Here is an 11,083-nt window from a genome sequence, read left to right on the forward strand (position 1 = left end):
TTATGAAAACATAACCTTAACACCAGAACAAAGTAACTCCCAAATATTTTTTTTTTAATTTTAACTATTTACTTATGAACATAAAAAAAAATCATAGACCATTGTTACAGAGTTTGGAGAAAAATACAAATGAAAAATACAAAATTATTCTAAAAATAATTTTTTTTCAAACATTTATTGTATAAACCCACACAGACATTCATCAGAAAATAAAGAATTCAAAGATATTTGAATATAATAAGGTAAGAATAATCTGTATGGGTAAGGCCTCCATTATCTTTGCACGCTCCTGTATACTTCCAGTGTTCGTAATCTCACTTTGAGAACTATTAAATGAGAAGAAAGTCCTAATAAGAGAAATTATAAAAGCCACTAAGGCATAGACGAATTCTTAACAAACTAATTTTAAAACATTACTAAAAAAAATAACCGTGTGTTCATAGCAGATCATTTTACATTCCCCAGCGCTGATATTAGATCGATTGGGCATGTTATCGAGACAATTGAAATTTCCATTCAATTACATCACATGAAATGGAAGCTTCACACACACACACACCCTAACACACAATGAGTGAAAGTATAAATTTAAGTCCTTGATCTTAGATCTTTTGAATTCAAAATACAGTAAAAAGGAGTCTTTCTAAGGCCATGGGAAGTTGTGGTATAAAATTTGATTGTAAATGATCAAGGGCTTCTCCAAATATGGCAAGGAAAAGTAAGTGTTAAAGAGGCAGAATTTTTGAACTTCTGACCTAAAGTGACCTTTGACCTTCAGACCTCAAAATCAATAGGGATCTTTCATTGACAATCACAATTCATTGTGTAATATTTCATTTCAAAAGCTCTAAGGCTCCTAGAGACATCATGTGGAAACAAAAGCGTTACAGACAGACAGAACAACAAATGGACAGACACAAAGACCGACATTTATATCCCCTACTTTCAGCGGGAGACAAGAAAATAATGCAACATACTTGTAAGTGGACCAACTGTATAAATTCCAAATAAATGAAACTTGTATTTAGAATATCATACCTGTAGGATCGTGTATTCTTAAAGCATTCTGAAACTGTCAAAGTAGATTATGATTAAACGGGTAGACTGTATACGTAAAGTATAAATAAATAAATTGTCATGGAAAACAAAGAATATGAGGAATTAAAAATGTATTTTCATACGTACAATTATAGGCAACAGTCGAAAAGTAATCAGTTTTGCATGCCTTGCATGTTGATGTATAAAACTCTTGCACTTTTCCACCTAACGTGTTATATTCTGGACAATATCCTAAAAGAAATTGAAAAAACAAACAAAATCATTTGTAACAAAGTAATAAGTTTGAAAAGCACCACTTGAAATCAGGAAATTGAACAAAAGTCGTTGTCCACTACCTTCGTAGAGCCTCATAAAATCATTATTTATGCATATGTCTATCAAAACTGTTAAGATGTATCAAAATATGATAGATAAATGATAACTGGAACTATACTTTTTGGTCTCAAAGACCGCTGTACTCGTTTCTTTCTGTTATTGTGCTTTATACGATAATTGAGGTATGAGTAAATGCCGATTATTGTGGAATAAGGTCAGTCTTAAAACTACCGTGGACAATCGTGGATGCGAGTGTTTTATGCATCGGTTTTTCAGCATACAATTTAGTATCCACTCTGGACATATTCCTAGTATCAGTTTAAAGCCGCTTGGTCCGATTCTAATCGCTAAAAATATATATTCGATTTTCTTCTTGAAAAATAATTGTCCATATATTGTTTCAACTTTTGTCAAATTATATCCCCAAAGTCCTTTTCTTTTAAAAGATATCAAAATTCGAAAGTTAAAAATATAATTTTTGTTAGGTCACACAAAAAATAATCCTATGTTGATCATTGTTGATATCGCGTGAAATCACCTTCGAAAAATTTAATTTATCGCTTACATGTTTATCTCATGAAGAACACACCCGAGCATTTTTTTTTCACAACAAAGTACATATATTACCTGTACACGGACAATATTTAGCTCCTTTGAAAAAATCATTTAAAATATCTGATTTTCCTTTATTCTTTAAATATGCATATTAATATAAAAATTACTATGGATTATATTCAATTAATTTCTTAATTTTGAAAAGATGTATTATGACTAAGGCTTCTAATAATAGAGAAAAAAAATACTCGGGTTTGAATTATCTTCATTATTAGATATATCCGATAAACTTATTTTTCAGAATTGACTTCACAACAGATCTTAACTTCCGTCAGGAACTACTGTTTGTCAATAAGGTTTTTGATCTGCGTTTTTCATGTAAGAATTGTAATAAACTATTAAATCAATCTTATAATTTATTTTTATATATAATCTATGTAATGACGAACTTTTATTGTGTAAGATAATATGTGCCTGTTTCGGGTTAAGCGGCTTTAAGATTTACTATAATACAAACACATCATTTTACTTTCCTCAATTTTTAATCAAAGATGTAAACTCTCATAAAAAATAAAAGTGATATTCATAGAATTAAAATAAAGGGTTTTTTTTACCTGCAGGAATTTTCGCCTTTGGTGCGCATACCTCCAGAGTCCTATTTTGCCATTCGTTGGTAACACAGTGGTATTCCAGTTTCCTATAACAGTTACTTTTAATTTCCTCACACTTTTTGATCTCTGCTCTCTGTGTCCATTTTTCTAAGCTATCAGGGCAAGAGAAAACTTCCTTCACTGTTAATTGTGATTGTTCACAATACTCCGGGTCTGAACATTTACAATTTCCTAAAATCTGCAAGGAAAAATATAAAAAAAAAAAACAAGAGGCCCAGGGGCCACAGCGCTCACCTGAGCACATCGGGCTTGAATTTACCCCTCCCCCTCCAGGCGTTCATCATTTGAACAAACTAGAATCTACACTACCTGAGGAAGATTCCATAAAAATATCACTAATCATAGCTTTGAAGTACTTGAAAAGAAGATTTTAAAAGATGTCCCTATATATCCCTATGTAAAACTTGGGTCGGCCATTTTTGCTCCATTCTTGCCCCGGGGGTCATGATTTGAACAAACTTGAATCTACACTACCTGAGGATGATTCCACATGAGTTTCATCTTTCCTGGCCCAGTGGTTCTGGAGAAGATTTTTTAAAGATTTTTCCTATATATTCCTCTATAAATCTTTGGTCGGCCATTTTGGCCCCACCCTAGCCCCGGAGGTCAAGATTTGAACAAACTTGAATCTACACTACCTGAGGATGATTCCACATGAGTTTCATCTTTCCTGGCCCAGTGGTTCTTGAGAAAGACTTTTAAAGATATTTCCTATATATTCCTATGTAAAACTTTGGTCGGCCATTTTGGCCCCACCCTCTACCCGGGGGTCATGATTTGTACAAACTTGAATCTACACTACCTGAGGAAGATTCAACTTGAGTTTCATCTTTCCTGTCCTGGTGGTTCTTGAGGAGAAGATTTTTAAATAGTTTTCTTATATATTCCTATGTAAAACTAGGGTCGGCAATTTTGGCCCCACCCTTGCCCCGGGGGTCATGATTTGAACAAACTTGAATGTACACTACTTGAGGATGCTTCCACATGAGTTTCATCTTTCCTGGCCCAGTGGTTCTGGAGAAGAAGATTTTTAAAGATTTTTCCTATATATTCCTATGTAAAACTTTGGTCAGCCATTTTGGCCCCATCCTTGCCCCGGGGGTCATGATTTGAACAAACTTGAATCTACACAACCTGAGGATGATTTCACATAAGTTTCATCTTTCCTGGCCCAGTGGTTCTGGTGAAGAAGATTTTTTAAAGATTTTTCTTATACATTCCTATGTAAAACTAGGGTCGGCCATTTTGGCCCCACCCTTGCCCACGGGGTCATGATTTGAACAAACTTGAATCTACACCACCTGAGGATGCTTCCACATGAGTTTTATCTTTCCTGGCCCAGTGGTTCTCGAGAAGAAGATTTTTAAAGATTTTTCCTATATATTCCTATGTGAAACTTTGGTCGGCCATTTTGGCCCCACCCTTGCCCCAGGGGTCATGATTTGAACAAACTTGAATCTACACTACCTGAGGATGCTTCCACATAAGTTTCATCTTTCCTGGCCCAGTGGTTCTGGAGAAGAAGATTTTTAAAGATTTTTCCTATATATTCCTATGTAAAACTTTGGTCAGCCATTTTGGCCCTATCCTTGCCCCGGGGGTCATGATTTGAACAAATTTGAATCTACACAACCCGAGGATGATTCCACATAAGTTTCATCTTTCCTGGCCCAGTGGTTCTGGAGAAGAAGATTTTTAAAAATTTTTCCTATATATTCCTATGTAAAACTAGGGTCGGCCATTTTGGCCCCACCCTTGCCCTGGGGGTCATGATTTGAACAAACTTGAATCTACACCACCTGAGGATGCTTCCACATGAGTTTTATCTTTCCTGGCCCAGTGGTTCTGGAGAACAAGATTTTTAAAGATTTTTCCTATATATTCCTATGTGAAACTTTGGTCGGCCATTTTGGCCCCACCCTTGCCCCAGGGGTCATGATTTGAACAAATTTGAATCTACACTACCTGAGGATGATTCCACATGAGTTTCATCTTTCCTGGCCCAGTGGTTCTGGAGAGGAAGATTTTTAAAGATTTTTCCTATATATTCCTATGTAAAACTTTGGTTGGCCATTTTGGCCCCACCCTTGCCCCGGGGGTCATGATTTGAACAAACTTGAATCTACACCACCTGAGGATGCTTCCACATGAGTTTCATCTTTCCTGGCCCAGTGGTTCTGGAGAAGAAGATTTTTAAAGATTATTCCTATATATTCCTATGTAAAACTTGGGTCGGCCATTTTGGCCCCACCCTTGCCCCAGGGGTCATGATTTGAACAAACTTGAATCTACACTACCTGAGGATGATTCCACATGAGTTCATCTTTCCTGGCCCAGTGGTTCTTGAGAAGATTTTTAAAGATTTTTCCTATATATTCCTATGTAAATCTTGGGTCGGCCATTTTGGCCCCACCCTTGCCCCGGGGGTCATAATTTGAACAAACTTGAATCTACACTACATAAGGATGCTTCCACATGAGTTTCATCTTTACTGGCCCAGCGGTTCTGGAGAAGAAGATTTTTTAAAAATGCCATTAATTTTTAACAAATTCATGATTATCTCCCCTTGGAAAAGGGCGTGGCCCTTCATTTGAACAAACTTGAATCCCTTTCAGCCAAGGATACTTTGTGCCAAGTTTGGTTGAAATTGGCCCAGTGGTTCTTGAGAAGAAGTCGAAAATGTGAAAAGTTTACAGACAGGCAGACAGACAGACGGACAGACGGACAGACAGACGGACGGACGGACAGCTAGACAGACGGACGCCGGACAAAATGTGATCAGAAAAGCTCACTTGAGCCTTCGGCTCAGGTGAGCTAAAAATTAGAGAAAAAGATAATGTTTCACCCGTAGGGAGACGTCACGACTTGGGGATAATGAGCTGCAATTTTTCTCTGTACTCAAGACTTATAAGTACGTCCATAAAGCATTAAAAAAACTTTTTTTTTCTTGCCAGCACCTACTGCAATATAATATCTCAGTTTCATATGGAATTGTCAGAAAGAACGATTTCCCTGTCCCACAGTGAGATACTATCCCTCGACGTAAGGATCAACTCCTTATTCCGTGACCATAGAGCAGACGCTCTATCGCCTGCGCCACGCGGCTAATTATAAGAAATTGCAGATTTCCGAACAAAAAAATCTAAATTGGAGAAGAAAAATATAAGTAAAAATTATTTTAGCTTGCACCGACATAGAAATATTTCTTAACTTTTTTTGTACTAAAGGTATGCATGCGAAGAAAAGTTTATTATGTTCCCATGCTGCTATTTCTTTAGACACATGTATCAAGGTCACAGTCGGATGACCGAGGATTTTGATACAATCTTAAAAAAGGATTCTTAGAATTTATTCCTAGATTTGTTGAATGGACTTTTGAGTTTTAAATTGTTTAATAAAAAATTAACTCACTATATAACTGTATGTAACCCACGACTTTAGAGGAGATCTTTGATTTGTTTCATTTCAATCCGACTTGCATTATATTATATATTATTTATATATATTTACATCCACTGAATATTTTCTTCTTTATTTCTTAAGAAAACCCATTGCGTTCATCCCTGCATAAACTACATTAGGCATATCACCTGTACAGATTTATTGATCAGTGGCCGTTCCATCAATGAAACGTACAAAGACGTTCACATCATTAACACAATAATTAATATTTTTAATCCTACTTAAAATGATAATTTAAACAGATATAAATATAAACAATAAAATGTCTTTCTTTGTTTGTTGCTACTGGAATGAACGGTCGCAGCTATTGCAGAAAAAAATAACATAACACGCTTACGCGGGTTATGTATTTTTTCTGCAACAGCTGCTTCCGTTCATTCCAGTAACAACAAACAAAGAAAGCATTTTATTGTTTAAATATTTACATTTCCTATGTCTTTGACTCTTTGTCCGAGATAAAATTACAAATTGTTAATGTGCTTCATTTCTACATGAATGTACTGGTTCATCAATAGGCGTGGTGAAAAAAAATCACGTGCAGGGCGTAACAAATAGAGACAAGAAGAGGGGCTTGTACATGTAGAATGTGGATTGGAGGAATCAAGAGCACGTGCATATAAGAAATAACTGTCATTTTTTTTCGATTTCGTTTCGACGATCAATCGATTGGCTTGTGTGATAAATTCATTACTTATTGCTTATTTATTGATACTATCAATTATCACGCACGTCACTCTATTGATCACGTGCACATCATGAAATCGAATATCACCCTTGACAAAATATGGGGAAAAAAACCCAGAGATACATGTACATGTATCTCTCTTTAGAGACAATTCTGTTTGATCGATTCATGTTTGCTTGAAAATAATCATGAAAACAGTAGATCGATAAAATATTACTCAGTCTAAAGAATAAAAAAAAATTGATATGTAGGCCTAGATGCATTGTAATTAATCTTTCCATACTCCTGCATTTCCAGTTGTTCGTTTTACTTTAAGATCCAACCAAGAAAGGCAAAAATAGTGTCATTTCATACCCGAACATTTCATTAATTTTAGGGAACTAAGTTTGTCCGTGTTTAAAAACACGTGAAAAGTTAACATTGAAGCGCAAGCCAGTGTGAACATTGGTCCAGAATATTGCAGTTCATTTTAAACATTATCAAGGTACAGTGTAATAAATAAACACATTACAATATAGAGGCCTTAATGACCAATATTACATAATAGTACATGTTGGTGTATTAGACACTATGAGGCGCCATTTCAGTATTTATTGAACTTTAGTAATACATGTATCACCTATTCAAATAGGCGATATCTCCTATTTGAATAAGTAATTTCACTCATTCAAACTTAATAGGTGATATAACCTATTTGATCTGATGATATTACGAATTGTTGATAACACCTTTTCGAATTAATTATATCACCTATTGAAAAAAATGGTCGATATCACCTAAATGAACAGGTGCTATCTCCTATTCGAATCACTTATTCGAGTAGCTGCAGAACTGTAGCTCTCCGAAAAACTGTATATATTTATTGCCCACAAAAAAGTGCGCTCGGATTAATTCTTCCAAATTATTACTTCAGTTGCAAAAAAAGCTAGATTTCAATAAAGTCCTTACTCCTCTATCAAATACTTCCATACTTTACATCTGTACGAACTACGAAGCGCGTTGGATCGAATTATCTTGCAAAGCAAATGGCAATTTAAATAAGAAAAATTGTCGATGACCTCAATTTCAGGTCCAGGAGAGCTATGAAAAACAATTATAAGTATGTTTGTTGTGGAAACAGTGAAAGAATATGTTATGAACAAACGGCTAGTAATAATTTGAGATGACAGTTTTGAAAACACGGAGAAATAAATCGAGAAACAGTGCACTTTTTGTGCGCATTAAATATACAGTTTTTTCAATGGGTGACACTGTAGCTCTCCGGTCTATCAATATATATTTTTTTTTCGGAGAGCTACAGTTCTGCAGCTATTATTCGAGCCGAAAATTATTGAAAACATTTATTTATTCGAATAGATGATGTCACCCATTTCATTTGAATAAGTGATACCAACATTTCGAATAGATGATATATCTTATTTGCATTTCTTGCAACAATAAATAATGAATGCTCATTCCCATAATTTTTTTTATTGAACCATGCAAATTGGGCTGCCCAGATTAATCTTGTGTTTTAATCTGAGGCATTTAAAAATTCCTCACTTTTTCGATTAAATTAAAAAAATATAATTTTTTTAAATTATAACAAGCTAGGGTGTAACAGACTGGCATATATTCATAGTGTAGAGTGCTCAATTATAAAAAGGAAGTGAAAGTTAAAGCAAAAGTCCGTATAGTCATGGGAGAATTTTTTTCATAAGTAATTTGAAAAGGTGAAATCACCTCTTTAATTTCTTAGTGATATCACCTATTCAAAATGAATAGATGATATCACAGGGACGTAGCAAAGGGGGGGGGGGGGCTGCCCCCACCACTTTTTTCCCCAACCTTCCTTTTAATATGATAAAGAAAATATGAATTGAAAGTCTGGTTGCCTCCCCCCCCAACTATTAGTGATGTTCGGAAAATATAGTATAGGTATTGGTACTGAAAGTAGTTGACATGAAGAAAGAGTTGCCCCCCTCCCCCCTACGAAATAGGATTTTCGACTTTGGGCAACTTTTTTTCCTTTTTCCCTTTTTTTTTTTGCTTGTCAACCTTTTCAGGTAAGTAAAAAAAAATTGTGGCTCCCCCCGCCCCCCACTTTCAAAAAACGATGCTATGTGCCTGTGTCATGTTTTTTTTAATTGAGTAGTTAATTTCCTCTATCAACTAAGCAATGTCACTCACTCAAATTGAAAATCTTAAGGTGATATGACCTATTTGAATAGATAATATCACGTATTCAAATAGGTGATATCACTTATTCGAATTTATGTTAATTATCATCTATTCAGAGGCTGATGAATAAGTGAAATCATTTATTCGAATAGGTGTATCACTTAATGGCAGTAAAACTATACCCAATACAATAACCCGGTGTTTATAGGTAAATTTCGATATTTGCATTTACAGGACAGGAACCGGGGTACAAATGGGTGAATAATGCAATACTACTAACTTGGAGAAATATTAATACAGAGACAAAGCTGGGCATCTTCTGAACCTCCTTGATCTCGATCCAATGTATTTATCTAAGAAATAGAAAGTATACTGAATTAATAAATATAGTATTGACTTGCAACTAACCTTGAAAACAAATACAACAAGATATGTTTGTGAAACACTGATGCTCTCGTATGGCAACACAGCAACGATTAAACTTTTCTAAAAAGCAAACTCACTGGAAATACAATTCTGAAATAAGAAAGAAGGTTTAAGTTTTTTCATAAGTACGGAAATCTCCAAGGTCAAGGTCAAAAGATAAAGGTAATTGCTTTCCAATAAAAGGTCTTGACAAAAAAATACGTATGTAAGTATGGAAGCCATAGCCCAAACTCTTCAAAAGTTATGGCCAAGGTTAAAATTTTAAAGAAGTATTTCAAATTCCAGGTTCAAAGGGTTAAAGGTCTTGTTATCAAAATGTTGTGCCTGCAGGAATATTTTATAGTCAATTTCTCAACTTGAATGATAGTTTGCATTTTGTGTGGCGATTGACAGTGGTTACGCTGATTAAACGCGATTTACTGAACTTTAAGAGTGCCCTTAGAATTATCAAATTGTTTTATAAGTCTTACGATATAGTAAAGAAAAAAGAAATTCTCTTGCAAATTATTACCGTTATTTTATTGGATGCTTACTGGAAATGGCTTTTACACACGAACTGTAGAACCGGTATGGTGGAAAATACGGATCTCCGGATAGGTTGCAATATACGCCGACATACCTGAAACTTTCTATACAAAACTTTATAAACTTTTTCATGGGGTAAATTTAAGTACATGTTTCCCCATGGGTTTTTATTTTTGACACTAAATATCTCAAAAAACTAGCAGAATATGTTGCATATTTAATTTCAGAAATTCATTTAGATAGAAAAACCCCAACATTAAAAAAGAAATTCAAAGAGAATAGCTTTAAAGGAAAAGGATACGCAAGTTCGGAAAAATGTCCATTCCGAAGTTTCCGTCCCACTGTTATAAATAAGAGGTCCTGGCTAGAATAAAAATTATAGATTGATTAATGAGTTTTCTAGAGGTTTTATTAGTAAATAAAGTATTGAAATACATTGGATAAAGAATAGATTTTGAAGTTTTATGAATGACATATGACGTAGACGAAGCGGTTTATAAATAAGCGTAAACTGCCCCAAGTTTTGTTATATCGGATAACATAAGTTGAAATAAGCTTCATTTCTTATAATTTAATTTCAATGTAGACAATGAGACAATATTTCCTTCAGAAAAAGGCTTCAAAGTGAGCATTATTTTAAATGTAACGTCAAGCGGAGGGATACGTTTTTGACGTAACACATTATGACGTAGGCAAGTTATGTTATACGAAATGGATAAAACCGTTTAACCAATCAAATCACGAGCTACAGCTGAAATTAAATTATTCTAAAATAGTTTCAGTATACGTTTTAGCGCAATAAGAACCTTTATCAAGTATAAAGTAATATTGAATATTTAGAAACTATGATTTATTGAATATTTAAATTTAGCGATAAGACCGCGGAACATTAACTGGCAAAATTGGAAATATACATGTACAGCTTACGTCTTTTCTATCTGTTACAATCAAAACATTCATTTTTGTAATTTCTTCGCAGTTTGAATTTGTATCTTATTATATTTTATTGACAAGTTAAACTTAGTCAATTTTTATAGTTCGGTGTGAAGTTGCACCGTTTGATTGAATTACGACAGTGCACCGTATTTGAATTAATTATCTTTTGCATGAATGTATATGAGGTGATGGCAGATTTGCATGGCAAATTTTTTACTTTAATGACATAAATTACTTTATTTTATAACCAGGAGCTATAGATTTAGGGTGGTAGATTTTAGTCTATCAT

At 34.4% G+C, this 11,083-nt stretch overlaps 1 protein-coding gene across 1 annotated transcript; it reads right to left on the reverse strand.

Annotated features, from left to right (window-relative positions):
• Positions 1-200: 200 nt before the first annotated feature.
• LOC134259726 (uncharacterized) lies at positions 201-10,010 on the reverse strand. Its single transcript, XM_062742320.1, has 6 exons — positions 9,845-10,010; positions 9,188-9,260; positions 2,544-2,778; positions 1,186-1,290; positions 1,039-1,072; positions 201-326 (listed from the first exon to the last, which is right to left on the reverse strand). The coding sequence occupies exons 2-6, from the start codon at positions 9,221-9,223 to the stop codon at positions 203-205; spliced, it is 534 nt and encodes a 177-aa protein (XP_062598304.1). The 5' UTR covers positions 9,224-9,260; positions 9,845-10,010; the 3' UTR covers positions 201-202.
• Positions 10,011-11,083: the final 1,073 nt, after the last annotated feature.

This window comes from Saccostrea cucullata, unplaced genomic scaffold, assembly GCF_032062105.1.
Source record: "Saccostrea cucullata isolate Sc308-1 unplaced genomic scaffold, CSIRO_AGI_Scuc_v1 ctg1230, whole genome shotgun sequence".
Lineage (NCBI taxonomy): Eukaryota > Metazoa > Mollusca > Bivalvia > Ostreida > Ostreidae > Saccostrea > Saccostrea cuccullata.